This window comes from Pinus tabuliformis, chromosome 5_2 (genome assembly GCF_031772625.1).
Source record: "Pinus tabuliformis cultivar Carrire ecotype Pingquan chromosome 5_2, CPIR1, whole genome shotgun sequence".
Taxonomy (NCBI): Eukaryota; Viridiplantae; Streptophyta; class Pinopsida; order Pinales; family Pinaceae; genus Pinus; species Pinus tabuliformis.
In genome coordinates, this window is record NC_142306.1 from 888,220,607 (window position 1) to 888,241,344 (window position 20,738).

The following is a 20,738-nucleotide window of genomic DNA, read 5'->3' on the forward strand; positions in this document are numbered from 1 at the left end:
TTAGAAGGAAACCAACCTCCATACTGCAAGTAACTTAGAAGGAAACAAACCATACCACAAGTAACTTAGAAGAAAACAAACCTCCATACCACAAGTAAATGTAAACCACAAACAACATGCACAATGTAAATAGAAAAAGTAATAATTTAGAGTACACAACATTAGCACTCAAGTTAAAGGGCAATTTGACTAAGAAAACCACTCAAAAGGCATGCCTCGAGCACTTTAGAATATTTAGGAACCCAAGGAAGTCTCCTTAACTAACTACAAACCCAACTAAAACCACCCGCGCGCGCTGCCTCTCTGCTGCAAACTAGGTCTGCTGCCTCTGCTCTGCGCGCCCCCTGTGGCTGCTGCGCATAGCAGCTCTTGAGCCCCTCGGCTCTCCAATGGACTCTAGTGAGAGTTCGCCTCCCCCCCCTCTCCCCCCAGAGGTACTGGTTTTCAAAACGATGATAGCAACTTACGTTAAGAGAAACCCTTCTGCCATGCAACAGAAATTCGTGAAGAAAATGGACAGCGTACCCTCGATTGCACTCCCGGAAGAAGAAACGTGCAGAGCAGCTTTGAATCTTGCAGAGAGAGGCCTCATAGGCCAATTCACTGGCCTCTGGCCTTCACCAAAATCTGTTGAAGAGTGGGTTCAGAGAAACTGGATCCCGTTAACCAAAGAGGCCATAAAAAGCTACTTTGTGGGCAAGGGCTACTTTGTTTTCGTCTTCGAAAGTGCAGAGGACAAAAGCTTAATCTTCAGGAACGGACCATATTTTATGGGTCCACAAGGATTATATCTGAACAAATGGTCACTCGATTTTGACCCTGCTCAGGATGTTCCATCAGTTGTTCCCGTCTGGGTGTGTTAGCCCCATCTCCCCCTCCACTGTTGGAACCAAAAGTCTCTTCAGCTAATCGGCAACGCTCTAGGAAAATACATAGACCAAGCAGTCAAAAAATATCAGTATTCGTGTGCCCGCATATGTGTCGAAGTCGATCTGGAGGAGGGACTGCCAGAAGCAATCAAGCTAACGGTCGCCAGATGGATGCATGTTCAAGAACTAGATTACGAACAGCTCCCTTTTAAATGTAGACACTTCCATGGCCACGGCCATTTCGCAAAACACTGCAAGAAAAAGGCTGAGGAACAAGCAGAGATGCACAATGGCGAGCAATGGACCCTAGTCCAGAAAGCATCGCATCAAAAAAAAGGTAGGGGGAAAGTCACTCAAAAGGAGGCCCCCAACAGCTCCAAACCCACCGAAGAAAGGGGTCCAAACCCAAATGAAAAAGAAAGCAGTCAGGCCCAACCCTCAGAAATAATCCCAGAAAACGTAGACCAGGAAGGAACATCCAACTCCAACAAAGAAGACAAAGAAGCAGGCCACCCAGAGGCTTCCAAAGGCAGCCCCTCCAATCCCTCTTATGCAGAAGTCACAAGGAAAAAGCCAGCAGATAGCTCAAGATCATCGGAGGACAAGATCTACGAGCGTCCATCAAAAAGAGCTGGAAGGAAATCCCATAAAGAAGCAAGGGAGGAGGAGGCTGAAAGACTTAAAACTCAAGGCAGCCAGCCCACGATAGAGATGTCTATTGGGAGAAATACCAGAACAAGGCCTCCTAAGGGAGGATCCCTCCCCCCATCTGGTAAATAATGCGTCTTGTCTCTTGGAACTGTAGAGGTCTGGGGACCCACATGAAAATAGAAGCAGTCAAGGATCTACTGAAAATCGAACCACCAGATATTCTCATGCTCCAAGAGACAAAAATCGAAGGGCAAGCCCTCCTCGACATCAGTAAGGTGAAGTGGAAGAAAAACACAGGCAAAGCAGTAAGCTCAAGGGGCTCTTCAGGGGGGCTAGCTACCCTATGGATAGAAGATCTCTTCCACCTGAACAACTCCTTCGAAACTCAGCACTGGATCTTCACAGAATTAAAGCATTGTGCAAGTAAGTTGACTATCTCACTCTTCAATCTTTATGTTCCAGTTCTTTACTCTGAAAAAAGAGAATGTTGGAATTCCCTCCTAGCATTCTTAGAGTAGCATAACCCCAATAACATAATCCTTGCTGGAGATCTGAACATAGTTCTGAAGCCCAAAGAAAAGAGAGGGGGCAACAGCAGTAGAGACCATTTGTTGCCTTTTGTGGAAGATCTCATCCAGCAATGGGACCTCCTTGATTTTAGCCCAATAAGAGGTCTCTATACATGGACAAATAATAGGACAGGGGAGGAACACATATTTGCTCGTCTGGACAGATTCTTAGTTCAAAGCTCGCTGATGATGAACAACAAGATAATCAATACAAAAATTGTAATGCCCATAATTCAAAATACAGCAACATGTAAATACTCATAAACTGGAAAACAAGAATGCATAAAAATGTAAATTGCACATACCTGAACTGCTGCTAGCTGATTGCTGATTCTGCTATTGAACTGGCGACTCCGCTGCTGGTGATGCCGTGGCTGTTTTGACCCAATTTTCAAGAGGCCAATACCACCCAACCAAACTGAGCAAACCTAGTTGCTCAATCTAGAAAGCTCTCCACAGAGGCTCTCTGTCCCTTCGTGCCCAGAACCTCAGACCACTTAAATCTCTTCAATGGATAATTTCCTTCTCCCGGTTTCCTCCTGGTGAATTTATGCTTCACGTTCTCTGTTGCCCCTCTCTGGTTTATTTTCCCCCCCTTCATCGGTTAAGAATAGTGAATTATAAAGGCAGGCTTGGCGGTGGCCACCCTCCTACTTCCGGCCACCGCTCTTCTACCTCCTGACACGCCTCCGCATGCAATTTAACTCTCTCGGATCCTGTCCTGGCAAAGCCGCTCTGCCATAACTTCTCAGCTGGTTGGACGCCCTCGTTAATGGTTTCGATAATGCGTTTTGGGTAGGTTAACGCATAGCATTTTTACGAGTCCAGTTATATTTTTATAACGTTTCCATTATACGTGTTATATAGTTTAAATGATATCTTTTATAACACTTCATTGTATAAGTTATAAACTTTAATGATATATATTTATAACATTCATATTATATATGTTATAAACTTTAATGATATATATTTATAACATTTCATATTATATATGTTATAAATTTTAATGATATATATTTATAACATTTCATATTATATATGTTATAAACTTTAATGATATATATTTATAACATTTCATTAAATATGTTATAAAGTTCAGTTATGATATATTTTATAAAGCCATATTATATATGTTATAAAGTTCAGTTATGATATATTTTATAAATTTATATTTATAAAGTCTAATTATATAGTTTATAAAATTTAATATACATATATATTATAAAGTTTAAAATTTTATTAATGGGTCAATTTAGATGGGTTGTTACAAAAATCCTCCCCAAATTAACTTCAAACCATAAGCCCATTCAGTTGCTCCTGGAGGATGAAGAAGACTTGGGTCCTCTTCCTTTTCGCTTCAGCCCCCTCTGGATTGAAAGGGATGGTTTCATGGAAACAGTGAAAGAAGCTTGGGCCAAACCAATCTCAGGATCACCATGTTATGTTTGGGAGCAAAAGCTCAAGGCAGCAAAACAAGACTTGAAAGAATGGATAAAAAAACTCGCTCCAAATCCAACCAGCCAAAGGAAAGAAATAGTGCAGACTTTGGAGGACATACAAGTTGAAATGGAACACAAGGATATCACCTCAAAGATGATAGGCAAAGAGGTAGAAGCCCAACGCTCTTCCTTCCGCTCCTTTAGAATGGAAGAAGAGTACTGGAGAATCAAATCCCGTAGCTTGTGGTTGAAGGCTGGGGATCGAAACACCTCTTTCTTTCATCTCCAATATAGAGCTAAACTCTCACGTAATCATATTTCGGAAATCACAATTGAAGAAGGGTAGATCTGCAAAGGGTTTGCACAAATAAAAGAGGCAGCAGAAAGTCACTTCAAAAAGCTTTTTACTGCAGGGACACAAGGCAGCGAGGAAGACTCAGCGGAGCTCCTCTCAAACATCCCTTTCCTTGTCAGCTCAAAAGACAATCATGCTCTCATCACACCCTTCATGGAGGAAGAAATAATTAATGTTATTTGGTCTATGGAATCTGATAAGGCTCTTGGGCCTAACGGGTTCACCATCCACTTCTTCAAGATCTACTGGGATACCATTAAATATGACCTCCAGAAAATGATAAGAGGGTTCCAAAAGAAAGCTAAGATAGGAGGAGGAACCAATTCCATCTACCTCGCTCTAATTCCAAAAGAGGCCAACCCAGAAACCTTTGCTAGATTCAGACCCATATCTCTATGTAACGCCTCCTACAAAATTTTGGCCAAGCTGCTGGCAAACAGAATTAAACCATTACTCAAAAGGCTCATCTCCTCTTCCCAAGGAGGATTTGTTGAAGTTAGACACATCTTGGATAATGTCATCCAAGTGCAAGAGACAATTCACTCAAGTAAACAACGAAAAGAAAAAGGAATGTTGATAAAACTAGACATGGCAAATGCTTTTGATAGGGTTAATCACACCTTCCTCATCAAAGTCTTATGCTCCTTCAAGTTCTCGAACCAGTTTGTGAATCTTATAAAAGCCTGTATTGACAATCCCTGTATTGCCCCCTGGTTAATGGGCACCCTACTGGCTTCTTTCATGCCCGGAGAGGCCTTAGGCAGGGCTGCCCCCTCTCTCCTTTTATGTACATTATGCTAGCTAAATCTCTGAGCAAAAAGCTCACTGCTGCGAGAGACGTTGTGTCACTACTTGGCCTCATAATTTCCCATGGCATAGATCCCTTAAACCATGCCCTATTTGTAGATGACTCTATTCTTCTTGGAGGAGCCTCTCTCAGAATTGCAATGGCGTTTGACTCAATCCTAAAATGCTATTGCAGGGTAACAGGAGCCTTAGTAAGTGAAAGAAAGAGTGAAATTTATGGCTGGAATATGGAACAGCAAGAGCTCATGAGCATATCTCAAATTCTGGGCTTTAAAGCCTATGCAAAATGGGACAAGATCAAATACCTAGGTTTGCCCATTACAAATGGAATTAACAAAAGGGATCTGTGGAGCGACATTATCAACAAAATCAAAACAAAAATCTCATCTTGGGGAGGCTACTGGTTAACAAAAGGAGGAAAAGTAATTCTTATTAAAACTCTGTTGTCTACGTTGCCAATTTACCAAGCTGCTTTTCTTCTTGCTCCTAAAAATGTGATGGATCAAATATCTAAACTCCTGAGGGATTTTCTATGGCAAGGGGGGAAAGGGAATCAGGAAAAAATTCACCTGATCAACTGGGACACAATCAAAAGAGACATCACAGAGGGCAGTTTACATATTCGCGATCCTGTGATGGTTAACCTTGTGCTTGGTGGCAAAATCCTATGGAAATTGCATTGTGATCCACAGCACCCGGTCAGTGAATCACTCTTACACAAGTACGCAAATGGTCCTGCGTTACAAAATCTGCAAGCCTGCATCTCAGTTAACTACTCCCAAACCTAGAATTTATGCCAAAAAAGTCTACACTTCTCAAAGAGAAGGTGTATCACGTGCCCGGAAATGGAAAGAAAACCTCTCTGTGGGACGACCGCATTATGGATCGTGCTCCGCTATCCGAGTCTAAAGACATCGCAGATATAAAGGAGTGGCTCCAACGCGCTGACATCAATAGCGTCTACAATCTTTCTAAGTGGGACAGCAAAAGCAATTGGTGTTGCAGGGACTTCCACGGCATCCCTGTTAGACTCTTGCAAAAACAAAATCGGCTCATCAAATTGCTTGAAGAAGCAGCACCAGTTCATCGAAGCATGAAGGACGCATGGGGATGGGGACACTCAAGAAGGTATACCACAACTGCTAGTTACAGCGCCCTTCACCCAACAAAAATCAGCAATCATCTGCCCAGTGTCTGGAAAAAAGTATGCGATCCTAGAGGTCTTCCCAAAGTCAATTTTTTTTTGGATTTTGGTGCATAACAGAGTCCTAACAGGAGAAAATCTGGCCAAGAGAAGCTCTGCAGGACCACATAGATGTGTCCTCTGCAGAAGCAATACTAAAACAACTAAACACCTCTTTATTGACTGCTATTTTTCTAAAGAAGTATGGGGCTACATTCTCCATGAACTCCAGATTGCCCCCCCGAGCCATGATTCTGTAGCAAAGTTATTTGCCTCATGGAGCCACCTATATCCCCACAATATTCCCACTAAATCTCTATGGAACAGAATTTGGATCGCCATCCCCAAATACGTATGTTGGTAAATTTGGTTGACCCGGAATGAACAGATTTTCAAAGAAATCTCTTATACTCCGTTAAGAGTAGCAACCAAAGCAAAATCCCTCCTTTTAAAAGCAGTCCAGCAATCTTACTTTAAAGAAGACCTCACTCTCCTTCCTGAAGAAAAGAGATGGTTGGATTCTCTTTCCCCTCTGCCTCGAAAGCACCCCTTGGTCCCCCCCCATTGCAAACCCTGAATGGCGAAAAAGAGATTCTGACATCACTTTCCAAGATTGGTGGAGGCAACAACATCTAACCTCGATTTTCTTTGATGGGGCTTCCAAAGGGAACCCCAGTGCTACTGGAGCAGGGGGTATTATGTACTCTCTGGATGGCTCAAGAAGGGATTGCTTTTGCTGGGGTATTGGGCAAAAAACCAACAATCAAGCAGAGATTTTAGCTCTCCTCAAAGCATGCCAAATTGCAAGGGAAAGAGGCATCAAAGACTTTCAAGCATTTGGAGACTCAGAAATACGAATCAAAAAACTCAACACGGAGGAATTGTTCAATAATGCAAGCCTCAACAAAATTCTCAGCAGATTAAAGAGAACCCTTCTTGAATTCAACACCTACAAATTCTACCACATTCTAAGGAATTTGAACAGTGAAACAGACCTCATGGCAAATAAAGGGTGCGCTCTTCAGAAGGGACAGCTCAACATTAATGACGAGATATCATACCAATCTTGCTTCTCTTGTCAGAATTGTAATCCATCCTACCATAAGAAAGAGGATAAGGAGAATTGTACTCTTGGTTGTTTAGGCTTTGGCCCAACCATCTACCTTCAAATAAATAAAAAACATACTCGTTCAGTTAAAAAAATAAAAATAAAAAACTACAAACCCAACTAATGCATGAGGCTCAAGAGAGGTCCAATTAGCAAGGAGTGATTCAATTGGATTGGCCAAAGAGTTTTCTAGAGCCAAATGTGAAATCAATGAAAGATAAAAAACAAGGCATAGGCTCAAGGACCCTGTTAGTGTCAGTCTTTCCAGCCTTTCTCCAGTGATCAAATATGCTCTTACAAAGTGATTTTGAAGTGTCAAGGTCAAATTTTGTCATTTCAGTGAGTCTTCAAGCAAAATTTGGTCACTAGGCATTAGGTCTAGGGTTTGCTTTCACTCCTTCTAAAGTTGTCCAAATGTCAATCCATGTCATCATTCAGCTGAGTCTATCATCATTCATAGGGTTGTCATTATCATCTCAGTGTCTAATGAGTCATTGTACACCTTGTTCATGCTTCAGTTGCGCCTAGGTAAGGTCATTTTCCTCTCCTAGGGTTTTGAAGCCAATTTCTCTTGGACGGTCAAATCATCGGCAAAACTTGTATCTTGATGTTCATACACCTTCCCCTATCCTTAAAGTACCTTACCAAATGCTTCCCATCACTGAGATCCCCCAAATTCCTCATTTTTGCACAAACCCTAGTTTCTAGCTACAACCTGGCAATTTTCTAGGTTGGGCCTGTGTTTTGCCCTTTTGGACCCCTTCCCCTCACTCAATCCCTGAGATTCCACTTTCCCCTGCTTCTTAACATCCCTCCCCACTCCCAAAAATTTCCCCAAGAATTTAGAAGCCCCCTATCCCTTTCATTTCGCTCCATTTCGACAAAATTCCTTGTTTCACACATCGGGACAAGTCGCACTCAAATGATGTTCCAGAGCAATAAAAGATGAATTTTGGAAAACTGAGAGAGGTTTTTGTCCATAACATGCCAAAGAAGAAAAACCTCCTTCACTTTTTGCACAGGTGTCATGGTTTTAGAGAAATGTCAAAATTGCAATCGCTGGATCCAAAAAGGTTGGCCAAGGCACAAAAAAGGAGAAAGAGGCCCGATCCCCTCCATATCTTGGCCGAGGCTTCACTGAAGGACCAAGGCACTAAATAGCCTAGCCACAGCACAAATCCCAAGAAATTTTGAGCATTTTGGGTAAATTTTGGTTTTTTCAGGCAATTTACAGGTTTTCTCCATTAACGGGTCTCACCCCCCGCGCGACCCTTCATCCTGGCAACTCCATTTTGCAAAAACTCAGCATTTCCATATTTGTCATGAGAAGTTACATAAGCTCATCCATGGACAAGAGATTTTATGAAGTTTTGGGCCTCCAGAAAGTCAAAAAACAAGCAAAAAATGACTTTCTGCCACATTTTTGAGACACAGAAAGCAGCCTTGGGAGATTGCAATTTTGGAGGGGCAAATGACCACCAAATTCAGAAATTCCAGTTGAGTTGGAAAGTAGACTCACAGACCTTTCCAACAAGCCTACTCTTGCTCAATTTGGACACCTGGAAGTACCCCAAAAGTGGTCCCAAAGGCGCGCGACCCGTCAGGCAGAGGCGCGCGACCCGTCAGGCAAATTTCTCCAGATTTCAGTGTACAGCTCAGAAAAACGCAGTTTGACCCTGTTTGACTTTTTGGGGTGGATTATTATGCTCTTTGATGTAATTAATGTACTTTTATGACACTTTTACACTTATGTACCTCTTCTAGAAGATTCATTCATAAAAAAGGTGAAAATTAAATGAATGAATTGGTTTCCTAGCTTATAGAGGCAAGTTGTTTTGACTGCCTAGTTTTCAGTGCTTAGTTTAGAAGTGGTTGAAACAGCTCCTAGGATAGTGAGATCGACCCATGGAGGCAAGGAAAGAGGTTAGATGATCTATATTATGTACTTTCTTGCTCATTTTCATGGTTGGACTCTTGAGGGATAAGCTATCATTGTATTATTCATTGTATCTCTGCAATTTTTGGCTAAGGAAGACCAGGGTTTTGCAGTCCTTTTTGAAATTCTTGTGGTTACATGTATTGATGGTGTGTTTCTTTATGTACTTGTAAGTGTGTTATGTGAATCATTTCCTTTCTTTTCCTTCTGCACATTAAACAAATGAAGTGTTAAAGTAGAATTCATGACTGTCATGCTCTGCTTTTAAGTTTGTTTAATTTCAATGTTTTCTACTGTTTAAGGAGAATTCAAAGTTATTGTTTGCTCTCCTTAGCTCCTCACCTGTCTTTCTCATCCATTCACCTAAATCTAAGGCATCAATACTGTATCCTATCTCGCCCCAAAGAACCCCCTGCAGAAACTGTGTCCTATCCCCGCACCCAAAAATTGCCACTCTTCAATTTGCCACCAAAAACCCTAAAAATCCCAAATCAACCCTTTTTATCAGTTTACTAGCCTAAAATCAGTGTTACCCTATTGGTTATCTCGCCCATTGAAGATTTTGACCGAGATAGACCGAAGAGAGCCCTCTCCTGCCCCGTAGGGCTAGCTACGAGGCTAAGTGGTTTGATGTTGCCTTGAGGTTTACCTTTCTCAGCCTGAGGTGAAATTTCAAGCGACAACAGACCCTACCATGCCACTAGAGATCAAACAAAAGACCAGAAACATATATCTAAACCATAGTAAGTAAAATCAAAGGAGAACTTCAACACGTGAACCATTACGAAGATTGATTGGAGGACCTTGATATGTCATAAAATTGATCAGGTATGGCTGCTGCACAACAAAGAATTACAAAGGCATTCCTTTCAAATGCAAGGCCTATTGTGAACATGAGTGCTTGGCAAAGCACTGCCTTAAAAAGGAGAATCATGAGGCTCCAAAGTCATATAGATTGGACTAGAGAACAACAGAGGGTAGAGAAAATATTTGATTGATGTTCAAACAAGAAAGAATCAAACAAGGAATAAAAACCAGTTTGAAATCTTGCAAAGTATAGAAAAGGAAGATAGGGAAACAAGATTGCACTCAATCGAGATGCCAACCAAATAACACGTAGAAGAACCTAAAGAAGTAACCGCTCATGAAATATTTAGCAATGATACTGACCAAGGGCCCTCTAAAAAAGAGCATCCACGGGAACAAGAGGCAACGAAGCCAAAGAACACAAAAAATTTCATGCAAGGCAAGGAGGGGACAAAAAGATAAAATTTATCATCAGACAGTAAAAGTGAATGATCCTTCAGTCGACACAAGAAATGAAGAGAAAATAGAAAAGACCCCAATTCTGTTGAATATGCAATAACTACAACGAACTCTGCCAAAGTTTTTGCTAGTAGGGAAAGGGGGAAGAAAACAACTAAGCAAAGTTTGCAAAGAGAATTGGGAAAAATCGTAAGAGCTTTTTGAGTTTTACCCAGCTGTGTCTACAGAAGGCCTTCTTGAACATAAGAATTGTAAAATGTGGGCCAACAGCAACAAGTTGATAAAAAATCAGCAGATTAGGATAAAGTTAGCCAACAATTTGATTTACCTGACATATCTTATCTGATGAAATTTTCAATTAGATATACATGTTTTGGACAGCGAAGTCTGCTAAAGTTCCAAATATATGACAAGTAATAGCAGTAGTAATACCGAGAGAAACAAGGTGCTCTGCAGCTCAGTTAGGTGTGGGCAGCCCATGAACACATTGTACAATAGCGCATAAAATCTAGATGATGCATTAAGTAGTACCAAGAGAAACAAGGTGCTATACGGCTCAGGCTTGGATGGGCAACCCATCAGCACTTCATGTGATGATACAGAGAATCTAAATGCTGCATTGGGTGCAATGAATATTAATACTAACATTGACTCTATCTAAATCACGTGTAAAATGCTTCTGAAGGTTTTTAAGCTGGGGGATACATATCTTGAAATATATAACCTAGAGATGCATATCAGAGCCAGTTTTAGATGGGTTGTGCTAATTATAGTTGTGATGGCTGTTGTTGTTGTAGAAGTTGATGATTATGTCGATTGTAATTATCCAACATTATTTTTTTAAACACCGCTTTTTACAAATGCAATATAATGTTTGAAAATAGGAAGCGGGTGCCAACCAATCAAAACCCGAGGTTTAGCACCTTTTAGACCCTCTTTTTCTGAACACTGAATTAATTAATGCGAATGGCCTCGGTCAGGATTCGCGCAATGCCAGGTCAAGCTACATTTTAGCAGATCATAACATTTAACATCAAAGCCTAATTGTACCAAATCCCTTGGAGAAGATAAAGTGCGATGAGGATTTAATAACCTTTGAATACCCAGCCGGAACACGGCGTCGGCTTCTGGAAATTTTTTCAATTTCTCGTAGTGGAGCGCATATGCTTGGTAATAAAGAGCATGCTTCAATCCAATCTGATTATTTTCCATCGCCAATAGCGCCTCCCTCCGGTTAGGCACGAATTCAAGCTACAAAACAGCCACACATAAAATAAAAATGAAGCTCTGTAACACTGTCTGTAGATTATACAATTTTCCTTTAAAATTAATGAAAGATTTAACTTTACCAATTGAATCCAGACTTGCAGGTATCTCAGATCGTTTTTGTAACGCGTGTCAGTCAGAAATGTTTGTGCACACTTCTCCATGAAACGAGGTAGCTTCTGTTTGGCGACCTCGGGTGGAAGAACCTCCTTGATTTTGTCGATACCTCTGTGACAAATTCCATTGAATTTTCTTTATGCTTCTTTGAGAAATTTAAATAAGACTCTGCAAGTAATTAACGAATGAATGTGTAGAATAGATTAAGCGAATTGATCAAACTTACTCAAGCCATGGTAAGAGAGGATCATTGCCGACATAGGTCTTGGTTGCCCTGATCAGCGAAGAATAAAAATCGCTTTGCTTCTCCATTTGTTTCCCGGAAAATCCCCGCGTGACCTTTGTTTTGAGAGATCTACCATGCTATTTATCCTTGTCCCTATAACTCCAAACACAAACGAAGCGCGGGAAGTGGGTGGCGATCTGGGTCTAATTTCGTTTGATATAAAAAAAAAAAAAAAAGACAAAAACAAAACAAAAACAAAAAACTTTAACCGCCAACTTGTCAATGTAATCAAACAAATTGTCTTGAGAGGTTGTGGTCTAATTGTATTTCGCAGTAATTGATCATGTAAGTTGTATACTTTGAGCAGGGTTATTCCACATGGAATAATAGCATCTTTTATATAATAAATAATGAAGTTGTTTAAATTATTTTAAACATATGTATAAAAATTATTAAGATATGTATGATTTTTTCATTAAATGTATGATTTTTTCATTAATTTTTTATTTTATAATAAGTTATTCAAATTTTAGTTTTGAGGGTTAGTTTAATTTATTGAATCTTTATTGTTAAAGCATCTTTACTATTGAAAGGTCACAGGGTCAATTTTCTTGATAATTTCGGAATTAGGTTCCATAGTTGAGTGAGTAAGAAGTGATCTCTTTGAGTAGACATGCCCAATACAAATATTTTGTGGGCATTGCAGTCACCGATCTCCAAGATCCCTAAACTACAGAGAAATAAAATAATAAACAACTTGTTTGGTTACATTGACAAGGTGGCGCTTAAAGTTTTATTTTTATTTTATTTTATATCTCTAAATCAAATGAAATTAGACCTAGATCACCACCCACTTCCCATGCTTCGCTTGTATTTGGAGTTTTAGAGACACGGATAAATAGCATGGTAGATTTCTTAAAACAAAGGTGTGTGTGTGTGTATATATATCAAAGTCTTTGGGCCACCCATACTTGACAAGGGAACTCTATGGACAAATGCTAAAAAGATTGGCTTAGCAGGAAGCCTCACTCTGTGGATGAATGCTTAAAATATTGGCCTGGTCGGAAGCCCCCCAATAGTATAAAATCTCTTCCCTAATTATATGTTGGGGCATATGGCTTGAAAGAAATAGTTATATTTTTTAGAATCAAGGTCAATCCTATATCAGAGTGGCAGTAAACAGTCTTGCCTCCAAAGTTCCATTCCAATCTATTAGCCTGCTACTCGCACTCAGAATAGCTCTGTAGTTGAAATTGTTAAAGACAAATCATGGGCTTTTTTTGATGAGGCATCACAAAAAAACTCTTTTTTGGGAGGCTTGGGGGGTCTATTTTATTTGACAAATTCTCATTACTTCTCCTTCTCTTGTAACATTGGAAATATGCCAAACAACTTTGTTGAGTTATTTGCTCTCAAACTATTATTGCAATTAGCAACATACCTTCATATCTCTTAGCTTCGTATTTATGGAGATTCCCTGGTCATTATAAAATGGATGCAGGGTATAGGAAGATTGAAAAACTACACCCTCCTTCCCCTGTATCAAAATGTCATCCATAGAACAAGAGCCATTTCTCACTTATCATTTTTTTAACATAAATATGTATTAGTTTTTGAAGATTCTTCGGCGAAAATCACATAGAGAAACTTTTGTCGACGCATTTCGAATCAACCAATGTGGTTCATCGTCAGGACAAGTTGAATGAGCAAATCTCGCTTTGCACATTAAATAGATAGGGCAGAATATCCAATGACCCAATTTGTGCCTAGATCATATGTATTGGTTTCAAATTTGTGCCTAGATCATAGCAAATACTCAGGTAGTAGATCATGGATATTTGTATCTTCATTCTTTTCCTTGTAGCTAATATCCATCATATTTTCAAAAAAACTACAAAAATTGACAGAGTACAATACTAGCTTGTAGGTAAATACCATATAATATTTGTCCTAACAGGCAGCAAAATTTGCATCCTTCCATATATCAGGTAGTATTTTTTCCTCCTCTTGTGGATGATTGTTTAGGTTTGGGCCCTTCACCACATCATTAGCACTTTTGTTGCTCTATTCTTTGTGGTTATAGGACAAATTTTTGACTTGGTATTGCAGTTCAACAATTTCTTTATGAAGGGCATTAGTTTCTTCCTCTTATCAGGAGGATTTCCCCTTCAAAGTTTGCACTTCTTCCAAGACCTCCACATTGGTGTTTATTGATGATTTTGTTTTATGTGGATCACCATTACATCAATTTGAAGGGGGTCCAATTATGGTCCACTTTTGCATGCATCTAGTTTATTGCTTCATGAAAAAACGCACCCTCCTCTTCTTACTCTTTTCTCAGGATTCCCATTGAGGAAATGTTGCCCAGAGCACAGGTTATCCTACTTTCTAACTCTTGCCCCCACCTCCACATCTTGGGATCCTCTTCTTGCAAGGAATTAACATTAGCTATGTCCCAGTTAATCTCTCTATCCTTTATGACTCCTATAGTTTCCCATTTCATTGGACACAATATTTTCCAACATATTGTTAACATAAATCCTTCCCCCTCCTCCAAATTGACTCTCGAATGGAAGAACTGAACCAAATTACACCATATAATTGATACAGAGTAGAATATAGAAATGGCATTTTTCTTCGCCACCAAGTTGAGCTGTGTGAAGAGGTCTTCCTCGCGCCGATGTCCTCTTTGTTTCCACTGCACTAACATCCAATCTCGAACAACCACTGCAATCTCAACCTAATGTTATTTCCCTCTATTGCGAACCAATGCAATTCTCGTTGTTGGGGAGTCCACTCCTCCTTGGATTGCACTTCCTTCCCCCTTGTTGCAACTACAATTTCCTCCTCCAGACGTATTCAAGTGTCAATTAACAACGTTACAAACTAAATTCACCACATGAAGCAAGGAATCCCCTATCCCACTCACTCTCGATATCTCTAAGTGATCATAATGAAACCTAAAGATTCTACCACCACCACCACCAATGTAGGGCATAAGAGCTTCCCATAGCTCAACTATATTTGCTAGACCTTGCTCTCGCTTTTGCCGCTCTCAGTCCTCCTCAACTTTCTTTGAATTTCTCTTGTGATTATCATGAATGGTGGTTTCCCATTGTGCCAGTAATGCCCCCAAAATCCCATATGCACCAACCATTACCTCCACAGTCCAATACATTAATCCTCCATCCAAATTCATAATTCTCTCCTGTCACGATTATACTCGCTGGTTGCAGTAACTCGTCCTTCCCTAGTTTTCTTGTGTGACCTATATATGAGGAGTGCATGTTGTTGGATCTGTATGACATAAACTTGGTGGGGATTTCACGTCATACATTGGCCCCCCTCCCTTTTTTTATTATATTTCCCATTGTTCCATTTTATTATATCATTTTCATAGCACTCCTACTCTTTTTGCTTGGGCTTATGTGCCTTTTTCTTCAGTTTTTGGTTAGTCAATATCAGTTTTATTTTCATTTTCACTATGGAAGTATAGCCCATCATATGTCCCCATTCACTTCAAGTTGTATAGCACCCAACTAACATGCTCTGTTTGCGCTCTTGTCTGCTTCCATCTTTTTACCTCTTAGGATGTGATACAAGTCATTCTTTGGGATACTTTCACTAATTCACCTTATTCTCTTCATGATATTCTCCAATGCGTCATATCAGGCATTGGTTCCCATCTTTAAATGTTGTACTTTGAGGATGGAATCTCTTAGTATGCAAATCTCTAACACTTGAAGCTCTTTCGCTATTAATAGCCCTTGGTAGAGACCATGAGCCTATACCAATTTTTTTTTCCATTTTACCTAAGGCCCAAGAATACCTTGTAACCATTTTTTCCTTTGAAGTCACAAAAGACCCCTCCACCTCCTGTCATCTCGTTTTTCTCACTTATCTTTCACTCATATCTACAAGGAACAAATTAAAGTGACCAATAAAATTTCGAAGAGAGGATTGGCACTGGATCATGGATATTGGGAAATCCAAGAAAGCAATGAAGTCTTAATCAGACAACACCAGTTATTGATCCAGGAGGATCTCGTCAGATCAGTTACACAGTGTTCAGTTTCATCGTCAGCATTCAGTTCAGTGTCCTCAACTTTGACAGTGTTGTTTAAGGTTCATGTTGTTTAGGTGATGTTAATGGTTTTCTTGGTGATGGTTTTGTATCTGGTTGTCGACTTGGTGATGGTTTTGTATCTGGTTTTCGACAAGTGTTCATCGACAGTTCTACCAGGGTTGATCATTGACATGGGTGTGTCATCCTTTGCAGGGACTTGATATAGGTTGTCGTCATGTGATGTCATCGCAAAAGTAGCTTTGTGACAAAGATGTGTGTATGGGTGAAAGTCACTTTGTGACAAATGATTGTAAACGGGTTTTGATGAACACTATGTATTAAAACCCTAAAACAACATCTAATGCTTAAACCTAAGACTAAACCATAATACACCTAAATCCATGCATTCAAACACCTAAAAACCTAAAAACTAGTCCTAAACCTAACAGACATTTTATATTACAAATCTATGTATTAAAACAATACATACAACCCATAAAACCAAAGTTCAACAACTCTCGGGCTATGTAAATACATTACAAATACATTAACACAGTCCTAAACCACCAAATATAACAGCGCGGGGACCATGTCCATGTGAGCAGTCGGAGTGGTGTGGTTGGTGAAGCCGCAGCATTGACAGCGGACAAATGACCGTGTCAGAGATGTTAAGGCATGTGAACACCTACCAGGTAACCGCAGTCAGCCTTCACTACAGCGGAACTGTCAGCATCAACTATGGTCATGTGAACAAAGGAATCGCCGGAGTTCACCACAGAGTTTAATTTAACCACGTTATAATCGTTGGAGGTTGTGTATGTGAATGGTGGAAAGCCGCCAAGTGTAACCGCAATGGATTGACCATCGGAACTGCGGGGTAAACAATGCAAATGGCTGCCAAGTGTAACCGCAATGGATTGACCACCGGAACTACGGGGTAAACAATGCAGATGGCCACCAAGGTTTAGGCAGCTTGGTCACATGCCAGCAGTCCACCCAATTCACGCCGTCAGTTAACTATTAGCAGGTTTGGAGATAACCCAGAGTCTTTTTATGGGTTTTGTTGAGGTTTTTGCTATTATTAATATAACCACCATGCAACTTAACACTAAGGTGTCAACTAAGCATAAGACCGAATATCTACCTATTCAAATCAAACCCATTCATGCCTATCTTAGCCATGGGAGCCTCAAATGAACCTGGAAGGTTATAAAACCATCATTTTCTCATGAAGAAGGGAGGAGGAGAGTGGTTTTTGGATTTTGCATGCAGGTTTTGGAGGTCATAGTCGTTTTTGTTTTCAGTGTAACAGGAGCATCCGGAGTCGGAATTGGGAACCGTGATAGGCATTGGAAAGCTGGTTCAGAGAGCTATCCTTTGACAGTGACTAGAAGTGCCTGCGTGCACATTCAGTTTGGTCAAATTTCTGTGTAATCAACCTCTTCTGTTTCAATCCTAATAAAACGATCGCCCGTCTTAAAAGGGGACCCGGAGACATAGTCCATCATGGACAAACTCCGTAATCAATTTTGTTGTCTGGTATCGCTGTGTATTTGTTGTTTTCATTATGATTTTGCATCTTACTTATGTTTTATCAGCTGTCGTAAAGTCTTTCTTCTCAAGCAGTTCTCTCTGTTTTTGCACTTTTAGCTAACATTCAATTCATTAATGGCTAATAAATTCTACATCAGTTTTAACTTATGATCATTTCAGATCACATAATTTGGTATCAGAGCAGGTTATGTTTGTAGAATTTTCCATTGAATGTTAACCTGGTCAAAGTCACAACGTGGAGAAGGAATCCTTGAGCAGATTGATCCAGAGATTGGAAATCGACGAGTCGTTCATAAGTTGACCATGACAGGATCTGATGCAGGTGAAAACATTGAAACTAAGATGAGTTAAGAACAGTTTCAGCAAGCATTCTTGACTATGCGGCCGATGTTGGGAGAACTTTACGAAAACAAGAAAGCGAGAGATGCAACTTCTTCTTCAAAGACATTGAAGAAGGACAAAGGTAAAGGCAAGGATGATAAACCACCTTCACCTCCATCATCTCCATCACCATCTTCTTCTTCTTATTCTTCCAGTGCAAAATCTGAAACAGAAAAGAAACCTAAGAAAACATCTCTTTTGAAACTTGATGTAAAACTTGAGTTACCTACTTATGATGGAGAAATGAATCCTGAAAAGTTAGATAATTGGATTAAGCAGTTAGAAGTGTATTGTCGTATTAAGGACATTTCTGATGATAAAAAGAAAATTCAGTTAGCTACACTTAGAATGGGGGAACAACTATAATCTGGTGGGAAAGTAAAACTCAGATAGATGTAAAGCGAAAAGGTAAATTCATATCTTCATGGTCTAAGTTTTTAAAAGCTCTTAGGAAACAATTTTATCCTTTGGGATACATGCAGCAAGTTGTTATTGATTTGAAGCATATGAGGCAAGGTAAAGGGCAGAGTGTTTAGGATTTTACTCAGGAGTTCAGAAAGAAATCATTGGCGCTTGGTATTTCATTCGATACACGTGAAACTTTGTTAAAATACATCGGCAATTTACATTCAAATTTGCAACATACATTATTGATGTTTAATCCTAATGATTTTGATGAAGTGTGTGTTCAGGCCATACATATTGAATCAGGTGGAAGACCATTCAAGTTTTCATTGCAATCGTCCAAAGAGTTTGAAATCAAAGCTTCCAATGATAGTAAAGGGAAGAACAATTCGAAGAGAAAGAAATCAACGATAGCTCAGAAGGAAGGACCTACTTGTTCTCAATGCTAGAGAATTGGTCATGATGAATCTAAGTGTTGGAAACTTCATCCAAAACTTAAGCCAAAAAAGTTCCTTAAGGAGAAGGATGAAAAGAAGGTAATTGCAACAGTCCAGCAAGATCTAGGTTCAGATTCAAGTGATGAAAGGAGGATAACTGCTATGGTTAGGACAGGTAAAACTTCTGACACTGGTTCAAGTTTGAATACTATTGCATCTTCATCAAACATAAATCCTTCAAATCAGGATAAAAGAGTTGAATTGTTTAAATAAGGATAACTTATAAGCACACAAAGATTTGACAGTGGATCACAGGCCAATTTAATATCTGAATATTTAGTTAAGAATTTGGGTTTGGAGACACGAAATCATCCAAGACCTTACCCATTAGGATGGCTAAATAAATCAACTCAGATAAAAGTCACCAAATAGTGTCAACTAAGATTTGCCATTACAACTAATTACATTAATGAAGTGGAATTAGATGTGGTTCCAGTAGGCATATCTGGAGTTGTCTTAGGAAGTCCTTATCTTTATGATCCTAATGCGGTATTTTACAGGAGAGAACATAAATATCACCTTAAGAAAGATGGGGTTGAATTTATTGTTCGAGCACATCAAAGTAAAAATCACTTGAATATCGTTACTAATCAGATGAAGCTATTAATAAGTTTAAATGAAAGATTTGTAATCATGTGTGTAAAGGAACAACATAACAATCAACATAATGCGTGTTCAAGTTATGAGTCTCAGCTTCAAGATAGTTTGATCAAACAGATAGAAACTATTCCAGTTCTATGTAAAACCAAACATCTTACTCATAAGTAGGGAATACAACATGAATTACAGTTTGTGCCTAAAACTCCTCTTCCTAATGTCAGAATGAATCAATTCAGTCCAAGTTTGGAAATTAACAGCTACAGGGATACAAATCAGTATTGGGGAAAGTCAGTGTTAAATTTCTCTTATATTGTGTCACTGTTTCATGTTTCAAACAGTTTGGAAGCCTCTTTTCAAGTGGAGAGGAAACCTATTTGTTTTCATGTCAAAGCCTTTTCTGAAGCAGTGTCAAACTATTTAGGGGAAACTTATGCATTAGGGGAAAGTGCTAATCAATGGAAACATCATTTAATGAATAAGGAAAAAGTAATTCAAACAAATCAACAGCTAATTCAATAATTTCAAAATCAAACTAAGTTGCAGCAGTTTTCACCTTACAGTTTGATGGGTCTATGGCAACAAGTTCACTTAGTAATCAGGAATCAGGAAGTATCACAAGTCAAGTAGCTGGTTTGATGTCAAAAACATCTTTGATTGTCTCTGTTATTCCGCAAAATAGATTGTTAATACATGTCAATGGTATTGAACAAAATCCTGTAGAGATTGTTTTCAAATATGATTATGAATCACTAACTTATGGTTCTTCATGGAAAGAAATCAATTTCCATGTTCATAATAGGTTGTTTGACCATCGTCACAAGTTGTACATATTATAGATGGATGGAACAGGTCATCGAATCAAAATGTGCCATGGTCAGCATCATCAGGGTCATCACTTGCAGGTGATTGATCAAATGTATTGGTACATCATCAGGACAAGGTGGAAAGTGAGGGAGCTCTACCCTCATCGACTATTTGTTTAGTCAAAACTTTTGTGGTCCAAAAGCTTTCAAATGGAGAGGATTGATCCAGGAGGATCTCGTCAGATCAGTTACACAGTGTTCAGTGTCGACAATGTTGTTTAAGGTTCAGGTTGTTCAGGTGATGTTAATGGTTTTATTGGTGATGAATTTGTATCTGGTTGTCGACAAGTGTTCATCAATAGTTCCACTAGGGTTGATCATCGACACGGGTCACATGCCAGCAGTCCACCCAATTCACGCCGTCAGTTAACTATTAGCAGGTTTGGAGATAACCCAGAGTCTTTTTATGGGTTTTGTTGAGGTTTTTGCTATTATTAATATAACCACCATGCAACTTAACACTAAGGTGTCAACTAAGCATAAGACCGAATATCTACATATCCAAATCAAATCCATTCATGTTTATCTTAGCCATGGGAGCCTCGAATGAACCTGGAAGGTTATAAAACCATCATTT

At 39.5% G+C, this 20,738-nt stretch overlaps 1 protein-coding gene across 1 annotated transcript in view; it reads right to left on the minus strand.

Annotated features, from left to right (window-relative positions):
- The window catches only part of LOC149162148 (Mad3/BUB1 homology region 1), a 152,923-nt gene extending 140,946 nt beyond the window's left edge, over nt 1-11,977 (minus strand). The window contains exons 1-3 of the mRNA XM_089437160.1: nt 11,796-11,977; nt 11,536-11,680; nt 11,280-11,437 (exon numbers count right to left, since the gene is read on the minus strand). Coding sequence (XP_089293286.1) covers nt 11,280-11,437; nt 11,536-11,680; nt 11,796-11,881 — 389 coding nt within the window. The 5' untranslated portion in view covers nt 11,882-11,977. The remainder of the gene's footprint in view (nt 1-11,279; nt 11,438-11,535; nt 11,681-11,795) is intronic.
- Nucleotides 11,978-20,738: the final 8,761 nt, after the last annotated feature.